This window comes from Beauveria bassiana, assembly GCF_000280675.1.
Source record: "Beauveria bassiana ARSEF 2860 unplaced genomic scaffold BBA_S00009, whole genome shotgun sequence".
NCBI classification, from domain to species: Eukaryota; Fungi; Ascomycota; class Sordariomycetes; order Hypocreales; family Cordycipitaceae; genus Beauveria; species Beauveria bassiana.
In genome coordinates this window covers 62305-85510 of record NW_007930844.1, presented here as the reverse complement: position 1 = coordinate 85510, position 23206 = coordinate 62305, and the positions used below count along the sequence as shown (strand labels likewise).

The window sequence follows — 23206 nt, the reverse complement described above, 5'->3', positions numbered from 1 at the left end:
CCACAATGTTAGTCACTGGAGCAACGGTGCTGAATTTCCAAGCCATGGAAAGAATGTAATCCATGGATTCGTCGACAACGATTTAGCTGCACCGTATAGATAGCTAGTGTTGCGCAGGAAAGTATGTGTTCGAATCTATTTTATTCTATTCTATGTGAAGCGATCATCTCTATTGTAGATCAGATGTGAATATGGATGCGGGACATGTTCTAAATCGAAGAGCGGACATGAGCGACCTTGTATACCACACCCGGGACATGGCAACTCCTCTAATTCTTTCTAAATTTCGTCCAGGATTCCATGGCAATGTTGGCAATTTCTTTGCCTCGCGAGATACCTATTTCATGCCCTCCCTTGACTATGTGAGCATCAACACCAGCTTCGCCGAGCACAGCGCGGGCGTCCTCGATGCACTCTGCCGCCACGACAATAGGGTCCTTTTCTGCCACAATCAGACAGATGCGACCAGTTTCCAGGCCTGCAGGACGGTCTGCCTCGGTCTTCCTCCGCACGGCCAGCTCGTCCGCCAGGAGCGCCCACAGCGCATCATGCTGCGCATAAACCGGCGCGTTGCGAATGGTGCTGACGTACGCGGGCACGAACCCATCGTTGCCGTCAAACTGCCACTGCACAACCTCGCCGACCTTGGGGCCGCCCGGCGCTTCCCGCGCGACGGGCACCGCGTCAAAGTCGACGTCGGCATCCTCGGCGCCGTCGGGAATGTCGACGCTCGTGTGGTGCGACGACGACGGTCGTAGTCGTTTTCGCGCGAGGCGCTGGACGAGCCACTCGGGCATGAGGCCGCCCTGCATGTAGGAAAGGCGACTGCGCCAGGAGATGTGGACGGGGCGCACGAGTCCTCCGGGGCAGATGAGCGTGGCGGACCGCAGCATGTTGGCGTGGTACGTGGCAAAGGAGGCGGCGATGGCGCCGCCGAGCGAGAAGCCCAGGATGTGAAAGGCAGAAGTGCCGGTCCACGGAAGCGGTGATGAGGACAGCGCCAGGAATATTTGTGTGGTGTAGAGGCGATCATCATACGGCAGATCGGCTGGAGCATCCGAGTAGCCTCTTCCGAAAAGATCTAATGTCCTTGTTAGAAATGTGCGGTTCTGTTTCTTCATGATTGTAGTAGGTACAAAACTCACCAAACAGCATGACTCTGCATCCCTTTGCTACAAACTCGCGAGCCATGTCGCCCAAAGCAATGCATGGCGTACCGATACCATGCAATAGCAGGACCTTTTCGCCGTCTTCGGGCCCCCATTCGAATACCTGTATCGTGCCGAACGAGGTCCGAAGCTGCTTTCCGCCCGGGAACTCATCTAGACGGTACGGACAAGGCGGCGCATCGTTCGTGTCCGCCGCCTTGGCCGTGGATGAGGCTGCATTCCGGGTCCGCGCGCGTATTATATGGCGATCAACGGGCAACGGCCGCAGTTCCACCAGTGCTGGTCGCACCCGGAGGTAGATGCCTAGGAACAAGGCAGCCGTCGCGACGCCCGCAATTGCGGCGCCCGTGCCACCCGGCCTTGAAAATACATGGCCCAGTTGAGCCATGGCTATAGTCGAGAACCAGTCCCCACGACTTGACCCAATATTGATGGACTAGCTGTGACTGCTCAGTGTGGCTCTATTCCAGCCGCAATCGTTGTCATTGTCATTTGTTTGCTGTGTCGCGGGAACCGAGGTGGCTCGCTCGTTCGCTCGGGGAGTTCGGCTTAGCCTTGAGTGGGCCAGGTCGCTGCAGCATCCTGGTAACCGCGCATCACTTATAAGTCGCAGCTTGAAGAAAAGACAAAATTTATTAGATTGATTTATGTAGAATCATCATGCACTTATGAACATGCCCTATGATGAAAGTTGCTTCAATGATTGGCACCGCAACTCTCATGTTGGCGACTGTTGAAATGCCCCCACATGTTAGGAAAGGCCAAAATTGGCCATTCCGCACCCAAGATGCAAGTTTAGCAGTCAGTCGGCCAGCAGCCTAAGTAGCTTTTGGGGAGAGTATAAATAGTTGTTCCCGCAAAGCATTGCCCCTTTCCTTTCGGTTACTGTTCGAAAAGATTTTATTGAGCGGCATCACGTCACTTCTCACCACTCGGGAATGTATGGCGCCCGACGCGCTCCAGCTACCGAATCATCAGGGGGAGCAAGCCAAAGGGTCAGCACTTGAAGCGCTTCCACGGCGCGCCGCGAGTCCGGGCTCGACGCGAACCGGCATCGTCGTCTTCTCGGGAGGCAGTGCCGCAAATAACCTCGTCGACGTCTTTGAAAGCGTCCGTGCAGCAAACAGCACCTCACTGAGCTACGTCATCCCAATCTCTGACAATGGCGGCAGCACCAGTGAGATTATCCGTGTTTTCGGCGGCCCAGGTACGATGAACACCACCACACGCGGCTCTGCTCAGTCTTAACACAGGAAATAAATACTGACTCGTCGATTCCAGGCATCGGCGATGTCAGATCGCGCCTGGTCAGGCTGATTCCCGACGACGGGAGCCCCGAGACCACCGCCATCAAGCACCTCTTCAACCATCGCCTCCCCAAGATCGCTGCCGCCGCTCGCAGCGAGTGGTTCGACATTATCGAAGCGTCGCATCCTTTGTGGCGCGATATTTCGTCGCCCAAGCGCGAGCTCATCCGCTCCCACCTCAACAGCTTCAACCTGGAGGTAGTCAAGCGCATGCGCCCCAGCAGCCGCTTCGACTTTTCGCGCGCCAGCATCGGGAACCTGTTCTTGACGGGCGCGCGCCTCTTTACCGGCAGCTTCGAGGCCGCCATCTATCTGTTGAGCTCGCTCTGCGCCGTGCCGGAGCGCGTCGCGGTGCTGCCGGCGCTCAACACCAACTTTGCGCATCACATTGCCGCCGGGCTCGTCAACGGGGACGTGATTACGGGGCAGAATGACATTTCGCATCCGAGCCTACCGACGGCGGCGGTTCCGGGGGTAGGAACAGGGGTGCATACCCCGGCGCCGTCGGATTACGACACCGAGGACCATGACAAGATTGAAGACGCCAATTTGCCAGGTTCCTTGCCAGCGCTGAGACGACCTGCGATTAACTTTTCCAAAGAATTGGACGAGGACCTGCCTTCGAGGATAGAGCGCATATGGTACATTAATCCGTACGGCCAGGAGATTCGCATCCCAGCAAATCCGCGTGTGCTGGAGGCAATCAACACTTCAAATACAGTCATATACAGCATCGGCTCGCTTTTTACATCTTTGATCCCCAACATTGTGTTAAAAGGCGTTGGCGAAGCCATCGCGAGTCCTCTTGTCCGAAACAAGATTCTTATACTCAACGGCACGCTGGATAGAGAGACGGGTCCATCATCAGAGCCCTTCAGCGGGCTAGACTTTGTCCGCGCAATTGCGAATGCGTGCGCAGATTCCCGGGGTCTGCCACCACCAGAGGAAGAACAGTACTTTCATTATGTCAGTCATGTCATTTACCTGGAAAGCTCTACATCACCAGCCGTGGACAAGCAGCGACTTGCAGAGATTGGCATCGAGTCTACGAGGCTGTATGGGCCAAAAGACGCCGCTGGGCTTGGCGGAAGATATGACGCAAAGGCATTGGCTCAGGCCCTAGAGACCATTGTCGGTCGAAAAAATGTTCGACTGGATAGAAGTAGGAGAAATACACTCGTCGGGTAGAGGAACTTATTTGGTTCAAGGTCATGAACGAATTGGACATGGCAAGCTACGCCAAGAAGCAAGAAGCAAGGAATTAAGCGCCTTTCAATTTCAGCAATACCAGTACACGAGATCAAGTCCAATATAATGCTCCCAAAGCTCCGGTTCCAATCCACCTATCCCTTATAAAGACGACATATTTCGAATCCGTTAACTGTTCAGCAGAATATACACCATGACAACAGGCCATGCCGTGGAAAGTACAAATGCGGCAAAGACGGACCCCGGCCCTGTTCGTATCTTGTCGGAAGGGCCTCTCCAGCGATCAATGAGTGCGCAGGTTGTCCAGATCATGAGTATGGCGTAGAGCGAACCGGCCCACAGAGCAGCCATTATGATATCGGCGAATCGATCCTGCGGGCTGAGGACGACCTTGGAGGTGTCGGGCTCAAAAGTGGACGACAGATTAGCACCCATGATGACGGGTTTGTTTGAGGCGGGGGGGCGGCGGAGGGCGGTAAAGAAGGTTGGAGCGCGTTGGCCGAGTGGAATTTCGAAAGTAGAAAGAGTTTGCAGAGTGAATGTATTAGGAACGTAAAACAAAATTGTATAATAAAGAATGTATTGACCAGCAATGTGCGTCCTCGCCTGCGAGATGGTTGAAGTGAAAGACAAGAGCAGGGACAAAGACCACCAACAAAGAAAAGGGTAAAAGACCAGAGAAATGAAAGAAGAGCAGACCGACAGGGGAAGAGCAATAATATGTGGGAATTTTCATCCGTACCAATGCTGTCCTCGCTCTGTTTGCCCCCCTCGGAATCATTTCAGTTTTACACTGGAACGAACTAAGAAACCAGACCAGACGGATACCAAACCGGGGCCTCTCTACGCGAACAGAGGCGGAAGAGGGGGGGGGGGGGGGGTTGAAGTGCCAAAGACGGGGGAAAAAAAGAAAAAAGACGGGCAAACATTTCCGGCACATTTTCGGACCCGTAAATCATCTGTAATCGGAGCATGAAGAGGCCCAGACTTGTCGCAGGATTTTTTTTTTGACGGCCAGTCCGGGTTCATCGTCTTACACGAGGCGTCTCATGATAATGCGTGCGTGCTATTAAGAAGGGGGTTGCCGGCCGCTTGAGGCGTCGCATAGCTGGGACGAAGGCTGCGACATGATTGCGATGAACCCAAGTTGCTGAAAAAGCTTGATTCTTTTTTCTTGAAGAAATAAAAAAAAAAAATAGATAAGAAAATAAAAAACGTGTGCATTTTTATTCTGGCCGGGCAAAGAGATGGATGGCAAGGTTTGCGGCGTAAAGATTGCATAGAAATGTCCCCGGACGTTCGGCACAAATCTCATACAGAGGCGTAAAGATTAGGCAATGGTGTTCTTTTTTCCCTTTCTTTTGGCGAGTTTCAGAAAATTCAGGTTAAAAGTAATTTTCTTTCTTTCCCAATTCAAGAGATGCAGGACAAACTACCAATTTAAGATATACAGGACAAACTGTTGAACAATGAATACGGCTGCCAGAATTTCGAAACACCATCCAATCCCCCCTCAAATCAGAACGCAAACCCCCAACTTCCCCCACGCTCATTAGTCGTCCCAATAACTTCGCCTACTACATCTGTTATTACCCACCCGATCGTAATATCCTCTGTGAACACGACCAGTATGGGCATCGTCCAGGCAGTCTGGGTACGGATATCGCAGCCCTCCACGCCGGCACACTGGCGACGGCTCCCGCGCGTACTCTGACCTCACGCCATCCTCGTCCACAATAACCAGCGGCGTGACCACCGCTGTCTGGTAGCAGTGGCGCGGCTCCCTCCTGTAGCCTTCACTTTCCTTTTTCTTCTTCTTCTCTTCCGTCACTTTTCTCTCTTCTTCCCTTTTCCTGCTCTCCGCCGCAAGCCTCTTTGCTTGCTCCTCCTCGAGGTGCCGCGGGCAGTGATCCGTGCCCGGGACGGCCTTGTTCAGACACCGCGCGCGCTGGCACTCGTGCTGATTACAGTACCAGCTATGCGTCTCCTTGTACTGCCCGCAGTTGTCGGCCTCGCACCCGTGGCGCCGGCAAAAAGTCGAGCGGCCCTGCGCGGCCTGGTCGCAGCGCTCGACGCCGCAAGAGTGCCGCTCGCACGTCGTCATGGAAGGTTGCTTGTCGGAGCGCTTTCGGAGGCACAAGTATGACTCGCAAGTGTCTGTTATCAAAGAAAAATGTGAGGCCATGGCTGTTCAAGGGGGGCAGAGATTGCGTCAAGAGCATTTACTTACGCTTTTCGCACCATTCGCTCTCACCTCCCTCCTTGGTCTGTAGCAGCCGGTTGCATCCCGGGAGGCGGCAGAAGCTGTCCGGCCGAAAGACCTTGTTGCTGTGTCGATGCTCGGTGCAGTCGCCGTCGCATTGATGCACATTGGACGGCGGCTCTTCCGGCGGGTATGAAGGCGCCTCGTCCCTCGCATCTTCGCCATGAGCTTCGCACAAAGGCGAGTTTTGACGACGCTGGCCTGGGCAGCCGTAGACGGCGCACAATGTAACATGTACAGCACATAGCCCTCCACAATCACCGGGAGTCGCACAGCTTGGGTATCTGCATTGGTCTAGAGGCCCGGTGTCAACTGGGGGTATTTCCCTTTTGAGGACAAAATTCGGTACTCACGAGCGTTGCAATACCAAGGCAGCGTCTTGTTGGACAGTCGGTCGGGCGTGGCGAAGCACCCTGGTACTCCGCAGGTGGCATCTATTTGGAAAACAGATTAGGTGTCAATGTCGCAAGATAAAATTGCAAATTCTTTTGGTAAGAAGAAAGGGTGATGCTTACGCTCTGGGCAGTACATTTCGTCCATTGCCTTCATGCGCTGACACCTGGGCGGGCCAACTGTGCAAGCGTCTGCGAACAAAGAACTTGTTAGCCAAAGTTTGTCCCGTACAAACCATTATTGAATCGACGGTGAAAACTCACGATGATGGCAGTAGGGCGCGTAGATTCTGATTTCATTCTGCACCGAGTAGCCGCATTTGTCGTAGCAGCCAGGCTTACTACAGCGATTTTCTCTTCTGCGACTTCGATCATCATCATCATCATCATCGCAACAGTGACCCCTTCGGCCGTGCCTGTCCTTTCTCCTTCTGCACGAAAACATGACGTATGCTGCTGTTTCGTGGGTGGTGCCTGGTTTCAAATTCAATACTTGCGCAATTGAGACTGGCGCAGCGTCTTGACAGCCAGGAAGTTCAGCTTGTGATTCGAGCGAGAAACATCAAGTTTATAAAGCTAATCATGAGGCTCTACTCAAGCTGCACGCAAAGAACTTGAATGCTTTTCAAACTTCTTTATCAAAGTTTCCTCGAGTCTTTATCTAGTTTTCAAAGTTCCCAGCTTTCTTCTAGTTCCATACTTTGTAAGAATCGCCTTTTCTTCAGCTCGGGTATTTGTACGCCTCGCGCGCCTTTTCTTTGCGCACCTTTTGCAGGCTATAACGGGAAACGCCTTGCACCTTGACAAAGAAGGGAACGTGCATGCCTCTCTTTCTTGCAACGCGTGCCTGCTGGTCATGGCTTTCTACATTTTCGGGTATCTCCTCCCGCCGCAATGGAACTGACTATAGTCACAAAAGGGCATACAACAAGATAGAGAGGCATGCACCCGCGTATAGTCAGTCGCCTTTGTGTGACTCCAACGCATCATGTCACGACGTAGCCTCGGCCGATGCGATTACCCGATTGAAACTTGTCACCCATAAAGTGTAGCATCAAGCATTTCTCTTCACCGATCTTCTACAAAACGACAACTGACTTCGAGCTCACAAGTCGGTGGCACTCTCGCATCCGTCATGCAAAGCTCCATTGAGCAAAACTTGTAAAAAAGTATATAGTTGAAATAGGTTAGGTACATGATCAAATAAGTCTGGTTGATAATCGTGACGCTCATTATGCTGCTTCTACGCACCCTCTTCCACACACCGCTCCACTTTACTCCCTGTTGTCGCTTGACTAAAGCTTAGCAGACAGAGGCAGGTCGCGGGAACTGCTACCAACCCAAATAGTCTTTGGAGCATCAGTCACAACCCAGTTCTGGGCTTTGACGTCCCAGTTGCTGAGGTCACGGCGAGTGAGCTCGACACGGAATGTGGCACTGGCACCGGGGGCGATACGCTCCAGGCGATCGAAGCCACGGAGGACGCGGACAGGCTCACCCTCGCCACCATGGCTGAGATACAGCTGAGGAATCTCGTCGGTCGTGGTCTTTCCAGTGTTGGTAATGGTCGCAGTGACCTCGTACATCACATCGAAGAGCTGGCGGTTACCACCCGGCTCACCACCAGCAGGGTGCTTAGGTTGGGGGTCTGCGTTGATCGCATTGGGAGGGAGGAATTCATCAGCGGCTTTGCCATAGTGAGAATCGCCAGAAGCCTCACGTCCAGAGGAGGTATTGTTCAGCCACGGGTAGATAAATTGATAGACTTGTTGGAAACCCGCAGGGAAACCATAGTCCTTGAGCTCTGTGCTGAATTTGCCAAAGGTAGGAGCAGCAATAGTATTGCCAGTGGTTGGTGTGTATGGGCGATTATTCTTCTTGACAACCTTAAGATTGGTATACTCGAAAGTAGACCAGGAAAGGCCGAAACCAAACTCGTAGACAGGAGCCTTGGGGTCGCTGCCAGGCTTACCATCAGACTCCTTATCGAAGTGACGGTAGTCAAAGAAGGCGCCCTCAGAGAAGTCGTCTTGAGGAGCGTCATTGCCGTTGTTGGGCTTGAAAAGAACGTCGTTGCCATAAGATTTCTCGGTAGCACCCCAGGTAAAGGGAGAACGACCGGGACTAGTCTTGCCATAGAGAATGTCAGTCAAAGAGTTGCCGGATTCCTGGCCGGGCTGACCAGCCCAAACGATTGCGGTAACATTTTCATTCTTGGAAATCTCGGAAAGCAGAACGGGTCCAGGGCTATGAATGACGACAATAGTGTTGGCACAGATGGCAGAGACATTCCTGATCAAGTCATCACCATTCTTCCAGAGAGTGAGATTGTTGCGATCCCCCTCGTTACCGTCAACAGAGATGAAACCCTCGCCAGCATTCGAGTTGGCAAAGACGATAGCAGTGACATTGGGCTGGCTGACGAGATCGCGGGTAGCGGTCCAATCGTAATTGGTGAGAACGCTCTCGTAGCGAGTGCCGTCCTTGATAGCCTGCTGCTGCAAAGCACTGTCGGGAGTAATGAGGTAGGGAAACTCGGATGTACCCGAGCCCCAAAGCATGGCGTTTGTGCCGTCATCACAACCGCGATTCGGGCAGCCGTTGGGGCCCTTGGGATTAGGACCAGCATCTTCGCCGATGACAGCAAGAAGTTTGGGATTATTAAGAGGGAGAGCGCCGTTGTTCTTCAGAATGACGGTACCCTTGGCAGCGGACTCGCGAATATGATTGGCATGGTCGGCTCGGACATCGACCTGCAAGTTGACCTGCTCCATTCTCTGCTTGGCAGCAGCGTGGCGGTAGTCGTAGCTTTTTCGGCTCCATGAGTAGAAGTTGGTATCCTTGGCACCCTCGACGGTCCAGCCGACCTTAAAGAGAGAAGCCATGATGCGCATGGCCATATCATCGATTCTGTAAGCAGGAACGGTTCCGTTGAGAACAGCTAGGGTCAGGTTACCACCCCAGTAACTGTGACCAGTATTGAACATGGTGTCACCTGGCATAGCCATGTCCATACCGGCGACGGCATTTGAAACACCAGAGTGTTGAGCCGCCCAGTCACTCATGACAAAGCCCTGAAAGCCGTACTCGTGCTTGAGAACGCCATTCAGCATCTTGGAGTTTTGACAACCATATGAGTTGTTAATTTGCTGGTAAGAACACATGATAGAGCCAACTCCGGCCTTGACGGCATCTTGGAAAGGCCATGAATAGTATTCGTGCATAACCTTGTCATTGATGTTGGAAGAGAGGGTCTCGCTGATGTTGTATCCGTAATCTTTAGCCTCGCCGACCTGGCGGAAATGTTCTGTTCCGCAGTTAGCACACAGATGCGATTTCAACGAACAATAAACTCACCCTGCTCATTTGCAATATAGTGCTTGGCACAAGCAACAACACCGGCGCCTTGAATGCCGATGACGTTATTGGCCAGGGCCTGGCCCTGGAGGTAAGGGTCCGATCCAAAGGCTTCACCGATGCGTCCACCCTTGGCCAAGCGGCCGAGAGGACCGCTAGCAGGTCCAAGGAGTACGTCGACACCCTTGTCACGGGCCTCGGCGCCCATGGCGTTTCCACGGTCACGCCAAAGGTGGCGAGACCAGGTGGCTCCGGAAGTAATGCCGACAGGGAAGGCACTATTGTAGTCACTGAATCGTAGACCCAGAGGGCCGTCTTGCATACAAAGACTCTTTAAGCCCAAGCGAGGAACGGAGCCGACATTGCCAACACACTTCTCACCCATCCAACTATTCATTGCGTTAGCACCCAGAGCCAAGTGAGGAAGTATAGAAAAGCGTACCCGACACCGGTGGTGATGTTGACTTTTTCGGGCAAAGTCAACTGAGAAACAAAGGCCTTGGCCTTAGCGTATGCGTCCTCCCAGCCAGGTGCGCGAGGGTCCATCCATGGCGAAGGGTAGAACGGGGGTGAGTGGGCTAGCGAGCCGTTTTCGTTTGTGTTGTTTCCCTAGACGAAGAAGATGCTTATTAGCCTGGAGATCTTAATCACCAACGAGGGACAAGAGCGCGATGGAGGAGAATGCGACGCGGGAGCACCGTGTTGGAGAATTGTACGGATCGCTTTCGTGCTGAGTTGCTGCCCACAAATCAAGGAGAGGTAACAAGAATAGCCAAGAGCACTGGGCTAGGGGGAAAGATGTAAGGCGGCCGACACGAGTGGTTGACGCGCAACGCTTCATGGCGATACTGTCACTGGAAACAGGGGAGGAGTACTTACATACTGGTTGGCGTCACTACCAGCAGCAAGGAAAGCTGCGGCCACAAGGGTAGCCGTTTTCATCTTTGCGTGTCCTGAGGAACTATCTCCAGTAAAAGGACAGAATGAAGTCTGATGTTGGATCGCTGGAAGTACAAAAACATAGCGGGAACGGGCTGGGGGACCGGCTTTCTTGATATATGTACCCAGCTTCGCCGGGCGCGGAAGGGCTTCTGGGGCCAGCTTGGGGCACCCAGGGGATCGGCAACCTCAATTTTTTTGTTGGAGAACATGGGCACGGCACTACATCCATTGTGTACAGGGGTAGCTTGTAGCTTCCTCAGGCGAAGAGTCAGCTCAGAAATCTAAAAGAGCAAGCCACCAAGGCCAGCGTCACGCACCTTTGGGCTTGTGGATGCACAGTGTGCCATTCACCTCTAGGGGCGCCCCGCACAGATGAATACGCGATCCATTCATGTTCCTTGGTGGATTTGTTGGTCTGTGGAGGTCATGCGCTGCATGCCAGAGAACCTTGAACAAAAGAAAATTGGGAAATGCGAGGTCTGGCTCGTTATTTTGAGTCGTGTTGGTGGCGGAAATGTTTGACGGCGAGCACTCGGGGTGACAAACAAGTGAGTTGATCTGCCAGCTGGCAGGTACGGTGTTTGTGTCCGTACATGAACACGATGAGGGTCCTCGTCTAATTTTTTTCTTCGCAGAAACTTTCCCCTCGTCATCGTACCACAGTGCTGAACTTTCTTATTGTTCCGGCTCTTTGTTGCCTTGCCCCCGTACATCGACTCAAGGAAATTGGCCAGCAAGCTAGTTTTCCCACTAGGTATCAATCGGGATTGGACAGCTGTCGCGTGGCGTTCAATGGCACGCAGGGTTAGGAAACAACTTCTAATAACAGACTATATAGGTAGTAGTACTTATGTCGGCACCCGAGACTTTGACTTTGCCCTCCATTCTACAACGCGATAACAAGGGCTACGCGGTGTCTATAGCGCTCTGTTTTGAAGTGAAGCATCTCATTCTGTGCTTCTGTACCACGACTCGTTTAGCTCCCACACGGCGCCGCTTCTCGCTTCTCGCCGCAGAATGTCTGTCTGCGTCTACTTCGCCGACGAGAATTTCCGCCTGTCACACGCGCTCGGATTCGCCCCCGACGGAGTCATGCGGGTCGAGTCGTTTATGTCAGTTAGCAGGCCACAGAAACAAACAGCGCAGCACATTCGAGCCCGCTCCTGAATTTAATCGTCCGTCTGGATACGGGCAACACGGGTTCGGGCCAGACTGGGGACTGCTCGGCTTTGCACAGCTCCACCTTGGTGGGGGCTTGGTCGACGGCGTAGCAGAGATCAAGATGAGGCCGCAAGCCTCTGGGGGCGCACGCTACCGACAGCGCCATTTGCTGCCGCTCTTTTGGGTGCGGGGAAAGCCCTTCAGCCAAGGTACTAATTAACTAGCGCCCCATGCACCCCCAATTCCAAAGCCCGTGAGGAGAGCCGAACAGAAACAGGCAGGACCTTGTCAATGGCTTCGAGTAGGGCCGAACGCCAAACGCCATCTTCCTCTGTCATGTCCTCTGCTCCCTATTTCTTGTGCACGGCACATCATGAGTTGGCATCAGCGAAAACTTCGCAGCAGTCGTCGCTAGTCTAATGACGTTGAAGGAGTTGTCGTGTCACCAAACCACTTGCCGGCTATTCGGTCTGGGCGTTGCACTGGCCCTTGGCCCCCAGAGGGCGTAATTAATTGTGCCCAATGAATCGACATGGGCTATTTAGTGACTATGTGTTTGCAACTCACGATGCCTTCGGATGCTCACCGGTCACCGGTCACCGCAACAGCGCATAATGGGTCACTTATTCTTGCTTCTTTACGGGAGCAAAGTATATCCATTTTTGCAGCAAATAATGCTGCTTCTGACGTCTTGCCTGAGTGTCTCGGCTCCCTGGCCCATGATAGCCTGATATTGATGATACCCGCGGCAGACCAGCGATCAAGTCGAATACTTACTGGCCAACACAGGAATACCGAAAAATGGGAGGAAAAACGGTCAGCTACCACTACCTTAAGCATCGCGGTCGGCAAGCCACAGTGGATAAGGATCTCCGGTCCGCTTGAAGCCACTGACGCCCTAAAAATTGCTTGAAGGCCGAGCAGCGCTGCGAAAATACCGCCTCTCTGGCGCTCAATCTGTCCCTCGAAAGCTGCTGGCGAAGACCCAGGCGTTCCATGACTTCAATATGGACTCTTACATCGTCGCTGGCGCATTGCATTCTACCCGTGTCACGCTATGCATACTATGACGCAAAGTCGGGAAACCCCAGGCCGGGGAAAGAGGGTTGTAGCCCCAGCTATGTAATTCAGCCCCCTCCTTTTTCGGGCCTTCTCTCCCCAATCTCTCCCCATTCTCTCCCCACGGTGGCCCGTCGACGCGCGGAGTGTCGGGCTACCGTTCCGCACAGTATGCGGAGGTAGGTAGTCAGCTGTTGCCGCCAAAACCACGGCAGAAGGAAGATTCGCTTTGACGACTTTACGAGCTACCAAGAGCCGTTTGTGGCGCTTCTATATTCACCGAGAAGAGCCGGGCTAGCATGACGACCTGCATGCCAAGGCTGAGAATCCCGGCCCTTTCACTCGATATGGTGTAGCCAAGCACCTCTGCTTTGCAGTGCGCCGCTTCCCTACTCCTTCCACGGTGTTGCAGCAAGCAAGGCTGAACGGTTGACCCAACAATTGACCGGTCCAAACTATCCGCAAGTGGTGTGGTGTCAAATTGTCGGAGTGTCGTCCCGGTATGCCGCAGGATTCAAAGTATTTCAAGGTATCACCGTGATTACATACGGAGTAATGAGTTGCGGATTCTCGGCGAAACGACTTCTCTTCGGTCTATCCCATTAGCCTCTCCACGATGCTGTTCAAGCCGCGGATAGGACATGAATCGTCGGCGAACTCCTTGGACGGCAATCAAGCACCACAGCACAGCTTCAGACCTGGACTGCCGGCGCAGCATCACAGTGTCACACAATAGATCAGGCAAGTTTCACAAGATATTACGTTACTAAAAAAAAACGTACGACAGCGCGGGGATATTCTTTGTCACATAATCCATCGCTAACCCATACAATGGGCCACCGTTAACTCCACAAACCCTAATAAAAAGCCAAGTATCACAGACCGATTCCCCATACTTTGGGGCTACCGATCCGCTCTGAAATAAGCTACCATGAGCGGCAAATGAAGCTGGCACAGTAAAACAACACTTTGAGCCATTTAGTAAATGCCGGGAATGATTCTCCAGCGGACAATTCTCTTGTACTTTTCCCAGTCGTCACCGTACTTGCGATGACACTTTTCGTCGTCGCGGCGGTCGCGGTGGATCAGAAGTACGGCAAAATAGACGACATAGAAGTAGGTGATGGGAATGCCCCATCCCTTGGCATTACCCTGAATAACTTGACGACCGTCGGTCGTGACGAAAGCGCCCACGGAATCCTCGACTAGACTGCCGGCGGCCATGATTTGGTAGCCGGCAAGACCAGTTGGCAGGCAGTAGGGCCAAGACTGGATCCAGTCTCCTAGATAGTTGATGTGGCGAGCAACACCCCACCAACCAGTGGTGAGCAGTTTGCTGCCCGTCTTCGTTTGAATGTATTCGAGATGGGCGACGCTGGGGTCATTGGGGTTCGTGCGAAAGGTGTTCTTTTGACTGTTGGCGGAGCGAAAGATGAAGAAGCCGAGTCCAATCAATGAGAGCATGGCAGTCAGTCCAATAGGGCCGAGAGACAGTGGGTGAAGAGAGAGATAGCGAGTCTGCTGCGAGTACACGAACGGAACCCAGACCAGATCGCCAAAGGCAAGCATCATGCCAAAGCCATCAGTGGTAATGTCCATGGTCGTGAGAATGGCAGGTTCATTCCACCAAGAGTCGATGATGTATAAAGCCTGGACGACGGTGATGCAGATGATGCTGTCGGTGACATAGCCGTAGTTGCGATACTGCTGGGCACACCACGCGCAGTTGAGGATGATCCAGCCCATCATACCAGGGCGAAGTTCGCACCACTCCTTGATGTCCACCTCGCCAATGACGGGAATAGTGACACGAGGATTAAGCTCGCGGCCAATGAACCAGTCGTACAAAAGGTTGCCTGTGTGGCCGCCAGCAGCAAGCTCGCGGCTTTCCTTGTTGCCCGCCTTGACGCTAAAGCTGCGGACGTAGACAAACGTCGCGATGGCATAGGAAATCAGAATGTTGGCCGTGAGCAGCTGCAGGTAGTTTTCGCTAATAAAGACCCAGACGGGGAACTGGGCGCCCTGCGCAAACGTTCCGGCAGCGAGAAGCGATAGAGTAAGCGTGTTGGAGTACAGAGCTACGGTAGAGTTAGACATGTGCGCAACAGCTTCTATGGGCAAATTGCTCCGACATACTGTTCAGACGGTACTTGAGGCGGCCACCAGTGGCGAGCACAGTGCCCTCAGTTTCGATTGCGGGCAGAACACGGTAGAGAATCAGGTTGAAAAGGTAATATGCAGCCACGGCAGCGCTCGCTTGCCAGCTGGCGAGGCCGTAGACGCCATCTTTGGGCCAGCCAACTTCGCGCTTGAGCTGTCCGATCGAGAGGGTCTTGGGGCTCAGGAGCGAGGGCGCCGGGCAGCCCGAGATGTCGTTGCACGCAAAGGCGAAGATGTAGCAGAGAATCGGGAGGCCAAAAGAGATGCCCGCGGCACCGAGACTAGCTTTGATGTCAGCGATGTCCCGAAAAAAAAAAAACCTTCGTGGAGTGGCGCACGAACGCGCTTTGGCGTGTTTACTTACGGACCACCGAATTCGTAGCCGTGTGACGGAGCGGCAGGGGCTGCAGCAGCCTTTGTTTTGAGAGCCATGGTCGCAATGTGCAGAGGAGAGGATTGCAGGCGAAACAGGAATTGAGACGGAAGGCCGTCTCTATTAATCAAGGAGGGCGGTTGTCGCACCTCTCGGGCAAGGAATGTGTTGCACTTGGAGCAGAAGTTAGTTAGAGCAGGCAGGGGTTGCAGGGCTAGGAGCTGTCCAACGCGAGGACGGCGGAGTTCAACGCTTCCGGGTCAAGCTATCATCGATGTAATTAGTGGCTGAAAGCCGTGGCTCAGCTGCTAAATAATTAGGCACTGTTGGCACTGAAAGCAACAAGCGCCACAGCCCCCTCCAATTGTGGCGGACAAGGCCTATTACCTGTGGCGCTGGCGCTACATAACTTAAAGTATTGTCTGGCATTCGCGCTGGACGTCATTTTATTTAAATAGAAGCTGATAAATTGTACAGACCCATGCCATGTTCGTCAGTGGGATGCGCGCTTTTTCCGAGTGGTCCAGAATTCTTCCATTCATTCTTACAGTTGCGCTTGGTCTCTACCTACCTACAGTCAGTGATCCACTGCCGCGTGCCCTTGCAGGTGACGTGGCGCAGAATAGCCGGACGGCCTCTATGCTACATCATTTTCATCTCTCCTCTTGCGCCAATTCCCTCAACACAATCACCTAGCACTCACGATGCGCTTCTTGTCATTATCTGTGGCAGCTTTGATGGCTGCCGCCGGGGTGCACGCCGAAGAGACGACTACGACGGCGCCGATTCCCGCCTGCACGGCCGTGTCCTCCACCAGCAACGGCGCATTCTTCGACCTGCGGCCCGACATTGCGCACAAGGAGACCGACAAGGCCGCGCGCTCCATCACCAAAGACTACCACGCGCGTGGGTACGACTACGGCAAGAACTTTACCCTCAACATCTGCGAACCCGTCGTCGCGCCGGTCGAGGACGTTGTCGGTGTCTCCAAATCGTTGTGGAGCAACGTCAGCGCATACTATACGTACAAGGATAAAGTATACTCGATAGGGTACGGAAAATGCTCTGCACCTAGTTTACGATGGATGGTCCTGCGTTGAAATGTACTGACCAATGTCTCTCACAGCTCCTCGTCGCTCGACTTGCGCAGCCGCGGCCGCAAGCTGGTGCTACGGTACGGCGACGGCTCTCCGTGCGAATCAACGTCGAGCAAGAATGCGCGCGACCAGAAGCCCGCCGCCGGCGACAAAGACAAGGGCTCCTCCTCCGCACGACGCAAATCGACTGTCATTTCGTTCCTCTGCGACCGCGACTCTGGCAGCTCGACGGTCGGCTTTTCTTTTGTCGGCACCGACCCCGACGAATGCGCCTACTTTTTCGAAGCCCGCTCGATGCACGCCTGCGCGCAGGCCGAGCCGCACAAGCGCGGCAACGTCGGCCCGGGGAGCATTTTCGGCCTCATCTTCATCATTGCTGTGCTCGTGTACGCCATTGGCGGTGTCTGCTACAACCGCACCGTCGCCCACGCCCGCGGCTGGCGCCAGCTCCCCAACTACAGCCTCTGGGCCGGCATTTGGAGCTTTATCACAGTGTGTTCCGCCTCCCCCAAACCGGGCCTGCCCATCAGTCGTCGCAGGAGCTGACCTGTTGCTTTTTTCTTTTCTTGCGTTTGTTTCTCGATAGGACATGTTTGTAATCCTAACCTCATCGTGTGCCCGATTCCTGCCGAGCAGGCGTGGGTACAGCAACGTCAGCCAGAGCTTCAGCAGCAACAGAAACTCGGACGCGGAGAACCGACTGATAGATCAACTTGACGAGGAATGGGACGATTGATGGGATCTGATGGATGCGAGTAAAATTTCCGTGCGAATGTGTTTTTCTGATGTTTGCAACGTCTGATCTCGGTCGGATAATGGCCAGTGTTTTGTATTTGTATATAGAGTTTGGGCATTTTATTACCGGGCGTTTACTTGGTAGATGATTCGTCGCATGAACGAGCGATTTGAAGTCCTAATTTTCACATTTTTTTCCACAGTGTGCACTGGCAATTACTTGTTTTACGGATCTGTCAATGGATGAGAGCATAGGATCAGTGCTAAATCAAAGCAAGATATGTTTGAGCCGTCATTCCCATCGGTTATGCTTAGGGAACAAAGTATATACTGTGGTACAGACATGCGCAAAGAATGCCGCGTCTTTTCATTCATCGGACGGCGCAGTTCGATCAAAGAGCTTGGCACTCAAACGCAAGGCTCGCCACCGTTACTTGCAAATGTCAATGTAAAACGGCGCCAATACAAAACACAGCATGGGCCAACTACCTATTTGCGGGGAATGCAAGTCATTTCGCCCTGCGCCGAGCCGTCGCATGGTTTGCTTGTCCAAAAGGTCTGAAGTTTGCTCCCAGCCCATTGGCTAGGACAATGAAGGAGGAGGCACTTTAACGGGAACAAGTTCGCAGACTGGTCGTTGCTTCAAAGCGACGTCCAATAGGACTGAGCTAGCTCTCGGTATTAACCGTTATGTCTCGTGTCAGCTGCAATTCAATAGCACCTTGCAGTGTGGATATGCATCGTGAGGCCGTAGCCTGATCTGAGCATCTCAATAAAGGGTCCAGGCTTCTCTCCTACAACGCCGGCCCCTAGACTGAGCGTCAATGTCAAGATCAAAGATCCCATACAAGATGGCAGCTGCCAGGGTTTCTACCCGTGTCAAATCTATTCGAATCTAGATTTTTCCGCTGAGGGACTCCGAGGCATAGTTGCCGTCTTCCAGCCTGGTTTCGACACGTGTGTACCATTTCGAGGCGGGATCCAACCGGATATGGCGGTCCCAGCTATCCGGTTGAGTCTCAGAATTGGTCATTGCACTAATTGCCTTGACTCCTTGATATTCTACTTTCCATAGTCGCACTTCGGTCACTCCGATAGGCGAGGATTGTTCGATCGAACTGTCAATACCAACCAGGATGGATTCCAAGTTCAAATTGCACCTGTTCTGACAGGCCATAGATGCATCTGAAGAATACCATAAATATATGGCGCGCTCGTAGCATACAGACTCGAACAAGTTCTTCACTTGGCCGGCCTGAATTCACTCCTCCACTTTGTTGCCGGTTGCCAACTGCCGCCAGCTGGCAACCCCTCACGTCCAAATCAGCTTCACCTTGGCCGCACGCACCCCAACTTCGTCTCGCCACTCGTTTACTCACATGTCAGCCTGGGCCTAGTTTCTGGAACTTGAATCTCAAGTGAAATAAAAATCGCGTTCCACTTTGCTAAGCGAGACCCCTCAGTATCGCGTTTAAGCACACACGTCCACGGCCAACTGCTGCATCCCATGCTGCACACACGCATTTTCTTCTTTCAACTTCTGCACCTTTCCGCCTTCTTTAACCCCATACATTCTTCTAAATGCCATCTCTGAAAGAACACATATTCTAGGCGGTGACAGCACACTCCTCATTGAACAGTGAAACCTTTCACGGCATTCGTCTGCATCAAAGCCTCGCACTCTGCAGTATCCAAAATGTCCACAGATGCGATAACGCGGACTTTCCACCTTGCTCCGCCAAGCCATTCATGCGATGATATGGCAATTGCGACTTCTGGATATACTTCGCCTCAGATGCAAACCAATCATCAGAATCATCACTCATTTCGAAGCTTGAGAGCTCGTCGCGCTCAGCAAAACCTGACGCTGCCTCTGCACCTTCGACGACGCACTGTAATGGACAACGACTCTTGGATGCAGTCCATGTCAGACGTGGAGGTAAGCTCATATTCAACATATATTCATTGTATATACGAAATTTGCCAGCTCATCTTTGCAGATTGAAACGCACTACGGTCGAAACTTCCTCCATGGCGTGCCCAGATTCGACAAAACACCACTCGAGCACAATCATGCGTACACTGCCAGCTCAAGTGCTTCGCAGTCTACACAAAACTCCTCTATGCCGGGTAGCATTTACATTCCCTCACGACCTCCTATTCTGGGATCCTCTTCGAACTACAACAGTCCAATTTGGTCGGCCGACTCGCACCAGCTGGACTTTGGTGGTTTCTCCAGCGCACCGATGAGTGCAGTTTGGCCTCAAAACAACTACACATCGTACATTCTCGATACAAGCGTTTCCCTTCCCAACACTCCTGCGCCAGTTGGCATCTATCAGACGCCAAGTCAAAATCAGGCCAGTCGCCAAATGCCCCATCTGAACACGCCTCCGACCAGTGCAGTCTCTCACGCGAAAATGAACAGCAATGACGGTGTGGGAAAGCCACAGTTGAAAGTTGATACAGGGTCTCACGGCTACTTCAAGGAGAATGGCTCCATCATTATGAACAAATGGTTCAATAACACAACGACTCAGATTGCCCCGCCGCAGATCTACAATGTGCCGCCGCCCACATCTCTGTCGTCTCAAGATTCTTTCCACGATGGCTCGTCGATTGCTTCAGGAAGAAACATACGTCCGACGTCTGTTCGCCTTCACCCTTCCAGATCAGGCTTTTCAAGCCAGTTATCACTCACAAACGCGGCAGACTATTCTTCGCAATCCCCGCAGATCGGCTACTCTGCCAAACAAAGACTCCTAAACGATAAATCTCCCTCGCCCGCTATTCCAGGTCATTTAGATGCCGGGGATGGCAGTAACCGCATCTCACCCAGCGGTGCAACCTCAGTCGGTCCGAGCACTTACGAGAGCGACAGCAACTACGCTGCCAGCAGCGTCCGATCCTCCCATGCGAGCAGACTGCCATCTCCGGCGCTCTCCGACCATAATAAAAATGCTCAAAATGCATTCCTGATTGACGCCCGTGCCAGGGGAATGTCATACAAGGAGATTAGAATCAAGGGCGGCTTCACGGAGGCGGAATCTACCCTGCGTGGTCGCCATCGGATGCTGACCAAAGATAAGGATAGCCGCGTGCGCAAACCGGAATGGACCGAAACAGATGTGAGCTCAACCAAGCCGAGATTCCCCCGTCTTCTGCCAAAGAAACATTCGACCTAACCGACCTGTTTTGATTTCTACTGTACAGATTGAACTGTTGAGAAAGGCTGTCCGAATCCATACCCGTGGAAACGCCCGTACTGGCAAGACCTCTTGGAAGAAGGTGGCAGAGTACATAACACACAACGGTGGTTCCTATTCCTTCGGTTTTGCAACGTGCCATAACAAGTGGAAGGAGCTGCCACCGAGCAGACGTCGATGAATATGTTCTTTTGCGTCCGAAGGTATTCTTCTGTGTACACCACCGGGGGGTTGCGTTGATTTACATTGGTCGTTCGTTTTTCCCTTGTCCGACACACGCGTTGGTACGCAAGACAACCAGGAAGGGGCTTTTGGTTTTGATTGACTGATTTCGACTTTGATTTTTGACAGCATTAGTACTCATCACAGGTTTGTTGGGGGAGTAGTACCACATCTCCGACTTGGATCTGGGGGATTGAAACGCTGACAGCCAGAGAAAAGGCTGTAGTGAGAAAGAAAAGTCTCTCGCAGGGCAAAGAGGTTTTGGTTCTTGGAACGCTGCTGGCACCTGTGTCACGGCGCGCGGAGGGTCCCGATTGAAAAGTATTGGATTGGGGAGAATGTCATGCACACGGCATATATGAGAACAGAGAAAAAAATGTACATTAGATCGCATTTGGCTGGTCATGGTGGTTTTGTCAATTTTTTTTTTCTCTTTTCAATTTCTTGTTCAACTTTTTTTCCATCTAGCTAGCTAGTCTTCATTGCGCATTTATCATAGTTTATTGCTTTCTTCCACAAAGTCCAGCTGCGGGATGCCCACGCTCTTGAGCACCGTCGTCAGCGCCCGCGGGTTCTTGCGGAGGGCCTCCCATTCCGCCTCGGTCTTGACCAGCGCCGTGCCGGCCAGCATGGTGCCGTTGAGCGAGACCTTGCCCACGACGTGCCCCGTGTCCGGGTCCCGCACCGCGTCGCCCTCTGCGCGTCGGGGGCAGAGCACCAGCCTGTCCCTCGTCATGGCCAGGTTGTAGCTAATCGCCGCCTCACCCGTCGTCGACACCTCGCTCTCCTCCCCCTTGACAGCACGCACCGCCTGCGCATACAGCCGCAGATATGCCGCGTGCAGCTCCTCCTGCGAGGTGTCTAGCGTGATTCTCTGCGAAAACGTCGTGAATGGCGCCGCTACTCCTCCTCCTCCTCCTCCTCCTCCGTTTAGCTGCGTCGCCAGCACCCTCCAGGCGCTGTCCGCGGGCAAACCCTCGCGCATCGCCGCCACCGGCAGCATCTGGATATGGCGGTGCGGCTGGCTCGCGCCCGAGTGCTCTCCACAGTTGAAGAATGCAAACAGCGCGCCGTCCTCGCCATCACCATCATCATCATCATCATCACCACCACCAGACGACGACGATGACGACAAAGGCGCTGGCGAAGCCGCCTCTTGGTACGCGCGCAGACAGGCGAGCGTGGCGTGCAGGTCGTCGGCTTCGAGAACGTCCGTCTGCGGCTTGTACACCCGCGTCGCGAGGATGAAATGCCCAGGCACAATGGCAAACTTGTTGAGCACGAGAAAGTGCGCGGCGCCAACGTCCCCGACAAAGAGCGGCGGCGGCGGCGGCGTGGTGTACGCAAAGGGGTCAAAGGGCTTGGATGGCGTGGTTTCAGCGGTTTCGCGCTTTGTGGGAGGTGCCTTGGGCTTGTTGGCGAGAGCGGGCGAGAAGCGCAATTGAAACTTGTTTTCATGACAGCGATTAATTATGTGCGGTTTAAAGAAGACTTGTGTATATTGAGACAAAGGGGCTGCTTACGGTGAGAGCGCCTACGCGCACATCTTGGGCGTGCGTGGCAAAGTAAAAGAGGTCGCCGTTGGAGAGGGCCTTGGCAAAAGTGACTTTGATGAGCTCGGGAAGCCGGGCGGGAACCTTGAGAGTAGCCATTAGAAGAAAGAAAGAGCCCTTCTTTGAATCGGGAGAGCAATTGGCTGCAAAAGAGGTGAAGACGTCAGCGATCGGGTAGCACGAGTTGAAGTCCGCGATGCGGTGGGGCATAACACGATGAGCAGTAGCACAGAAGAGCGGTTTGGCAAATTCCTGCAAGCCAATTAAATCTATCAATTTGGGTTGTCTCTAGGGACATTAGGAGTAATTATGTATATTCTGATAAACTTCTATTTAGTGGAGAGTAGCCATACTGGCTCAAGGGCCGTACAGCTGCGCTTCCATGAAGCCGCATGCTCGCCTATTAGGTAGGTATGTTCTATGCCAACTTTGAATCCGTACGCCAGCCACATGCAAGAGGATCGCCCACTTCCCGCCCCGGCAGCGTCATTCTTAAATTCCAGGCACTCCAATGAGTTGCCGTAGCGCGGGAACGAATCGTGGCACAATGTAGACGGCGTATATCGCGATATAGGCTGTAAAAAGTCCAGTAAACTATACAAAGGGTCAGTATCCGCAAGGGCTAGTAGTAATGGCGACCGCCCGGCACCACATACCTTTTCGAACCACGTGTGAAAGTAAATGGCCGTCATGAGCAGCATCCACAGATTCAGCCCCAAGACACCCAGCGCAAACTTGCCTGCGTATCCCAACGCCGGCTTCGCCTCTCTGCCCGCGGCAACGTCCTGCGCCCTGTCCGCCTCGACGCTCGCCCCCTTGAGCGCGCCATCGGCCATGACGACGCACCGCTCCTCCGCTCGCCACCCAGCCCAGCGCGCCAGCGGCCACAGCACCTCGTGCATCAGCAGCGCCGACCCGAGCGTCAGCAGAAACACGTGCCCCGAAATATCGTGCCCGCCGCGCCACCGCCCGCCCACGGCCTTGCACGCCACCGCCGTCAG

The 23206-nt window shown here is 53.4% G+C and overlaps 9 protein-coding genes across 9 annotated transcripts; 3 read left to right on the top strand and 6 right to left on the bottom strand.

Annotated features, from left to right (window-relative positions):
• Nucleotides 1-269: 269 nt before the first annotated feature.
• BBA_04022 (alpha/beta hydrolase) lies at nt 270-1557 on the bottom strand (the record flags this gene model as incomplete). The annotated part of the gene is made up of 2 exons (XM_008599119.1): nt 270-1081; nt 1146-1557. The coding sequence occupies 2 exons, from the start codon at nt 1555-1557 to the stop codon at nt 270-272; spliced, it is 1224 nt and encodes a 407-aa protein (XP_008597341.1).
• A 554-nt stretch (nt 1558-2111) lies between these two features.
• BBA_04021 (UPF0052 domain-containing protein) lies at nt 2112-3664 on the top strand (the record flags this gene model as incomplete). Its single annotated transcript, XM_008599118.1, has 2 exons — nt 2112-2376; nt 2451-3664. The coding sequence occupies 2 exons, from the start codon at nt 2112-2114 to the stop codon at nt 3662-3664; spliced, it is 1479 nt and encodes a 492-aa protein (XP_008597340.1).
• A 189-nt stretch (nt 3665-3853) lies between these two features.
• Nucleotides 3854-6488, bottom strand: BBA_04020 (uncharacterized protein; the record flags this gene model as incomplete). Its single annotated transcript, XM_008599117.1, has 5 exons — nt 3854-4090; nt 5283-5842; nt 5916-6149; nt 6302-6382; nt 6464-6488. The coding sequence occupies 5 exons, from the start codon at nt 6486-6488 to the stop codon at nt 3854-3856; spliced, it is 1137 nt and encodes a 378-aa protein (XP_008597339.1).
• Nucleotides 6489-7635: 1147 nt separating this feature from the next.
• On the bottom strand, nt 7636-10639 carry BBA_04019 (Cel3b-like protein; the record flags this gene model as incomplete). The annotated part of the gene is made up of 4 exons (XM_008599116.1): nt 7636-9647; nt 9698-10086; nt 10140-10306; nt 10577-10639. The coding sequence occupies 4 exons, from the start codon at nt 10637-10639 to the stop codon at nt 7636-7638; spliced, it is 2631 nt and encodes an 876-aa protein (XP_008597338.1).
• A 3198-nt stretch (nt 10640-13837) lies between these two features.
• BBA_04018 (sterol-C14-reductase) lies at nt 13838-15451 on the bottom strand (the record flags this gene model as incomplete). Its single annotated transcript, XM_008599115.1, has 3 exons — nt 13838-14937; nt 14996-15300; nt 15384-15451. The coding sequence occupies 3 exons, from the start codon at nt 15449-15451 to the stop codon at nt 13838-13840; spliced, it is 1473 nt and encodes a 490-aa protein (XP_008597337.1).
• Nucleotides 15452-16096: 645 nt separating this feature from the next.
• BBA_04017 (vacuolar sorting receptor (Mrl1)) lies at nt 16097-17225 on the top strand (the record flags this gene model as incomplete). Its single annotated transcript, XM_008599114.1, has 3 exons — nt 16097-16443; nt 16519-16981; nt 17076-17225. 3 exons carry the CDS (start codon nt 16097-16099, stop codon nt 17223-17225), a joined length of 960 nt encoding a protein of 319 aa, XP_008597336.1.
• Nucleotides 17226-18920: 1695 nt separating this feature from the next.
• BBA_04016 (uncharacterized protein) lies at nt 18921-20611 on the top strand (the record flags this gene model as incomplete). The annotated part of the gene is made up of 3 exons (XM_008599113.1): nt 18921-19163; nt 19225-20352; nt 20438-20611. 3 exons carry the CDS (start codon nt 18921-18923, stop codon nt 20609-20611), a joined length of 1545 nt encoding a protein of 514 aa, XP_008597335.1.
• A 534-nt stretch (nt 20612-21145) lies between these two features.
• BBA_04015 (Ap4A phosphorylase II) lies at nt 21146-22304 on the bottom strand (the record flags this gene model as incomplete). The annotated part of the gene is made up of 2 exons (XM_008599112.1): nt 21146-22099; nt 22176-22304. The coding sequence occupies 2 exons, from the start codon at nt 22302-22304 to the stop codon at nt 21146-21148; spliced, it is 1083 nt and encodes a 360-aa protein (XP_008597334.1).
• A 393-nt stretch (nt 22305-22697) lies between these two features.
• Nucleotides 22698-23041, bottom strand: BBA_04014 (inositol phospholipid synthesis protein Scs3p; the record flags this gene model as incomplete). The annotated part of the gene is made up of 2 exons (XM_008599111.1): nt 22698-22799; nt 22862-23041. 2 exons carry the CDS (start codon nt 23039-23041, stop codon nt 22698-22700), a joined length of 282 nt encoding a protein of 93 aa, XP_008597333.1.
• Between the last annotated feature and the right edge of the window lie 165 nt (nt 23042-23206).